General features: G+C 40.0%; 1 protein-coding gene across 1 annotated transcript in view; it reads right to left on the reverse strand.

Moving 5' to 3' along the window:
- Nucleotides 1-637, reverse strand: part of LOC107564870 (extracellular matrix protein 1-like) — a 6,715-nt gene extending 6,078 nt beyond the window's left edge. Inside the window, exons 1-3 of the mRNA XM_016250046.1 lie at nucleotides 537-637; nucleotides 271-327; nucleotides 103-168 (exon numbers count right to left, since the gene is read on the reverse strand). Of these exons, the coding sequence (XP_016105532.1) occupies nucleotides 103-168; nucleotides 271-313 (109 nt within the window). The 5' untranslated portion in view covers nucleotides 314-327; nucleotides 537-637. The remainder of the gene's footprint in view (nucleotides 1-102; nucleotides 169-270; nucleotides 328-536) is intronic.
- Nucleotides 638-850: the final 213 nt, after the last annotated feature.

Here is an 850-nt window from a genome sequence, read left to right on the forward strand (position 1 = left end):
AGTTGGGTTAGTCCATATTTGACCCAACATTGGGTTGAAACATCCTAGCATTTTTTTAGAGTGCACTGGCAACACGAAACACATTCTAGCATGCAACTGTACCTATTGGGACATTCTCTGGGTGAAAGTTTGTGTCTTCTCTCTGGGTCATGTCTGAAGAGCCTGCAACTAAATACACACAAAGAAACCCAGGAAAGGATGTAAAACACCATCCAACTAATTGACTTTTCATTAAGAAACGTGCAATGGAAACAGCAAGCGATCACTCACCCATCACTTTGGAAAGGTCAGGGATGATCGGTCTCTGCATCATCGAAAAGTCCAGCTCTGAAATAAGACACAGAAAGTGTAAACCTTTTTTTTTTTTTAATTGGTAATTTTTTGTGGTAACAAATTAACAGCTACAGATGTAAATAACGTGTTTTGCCTCGCAAGTCAACATATTTATTTTAACTAATCAAAACACATATCCATTAGAAATAAAAAAACGAATTGATTGATCAACAGGACAAATCAATCACTGATCATGGCCTTACCCTCACGGGTAAGTAGCAACTGTCGCTGAAGGCCATCTGCCAAAAAAACAAAAACAGTCAGGTCAGGCTTCTAACACAAGCATGCACTCTAAAAAATGCTGGGTTAAATACAACCCAGTGCTGGGTAAAATAGGGACAAACCCAGCAATTGGGCTGTTTTGACCCAGCGGTTGGGTTAAATGTTTAACCCAACCTTCTGGGTAGTAACCCAACCGCTGGGTCAAAACAGCCCAATTGCTGGGTTTGTCCCCATTTAACCCAGCACTGGGTTGTATTAGAGAAAAACAACAACAACAAATATTTTGGACATGTTT

The sequence above is a fragment of the Sinocyclocheilus grahami genome, unplaced genomic scaffold, assembly GCF_001515645.1.
Source record: "Sinocyclocheilus grahami isolate Dianchi unplaced genomic scaffold, SAMN03320097.WGS_v1.1 scaffold967.1, whole genome shotgun sequence".
Lineage (NCBI taxonomy): Eukaryota > Metazoa > Chordata > Actinopteri > Cypriniformes > Cyprinidae > Sinocyclocheilus > Sinocyclocheilus grahami.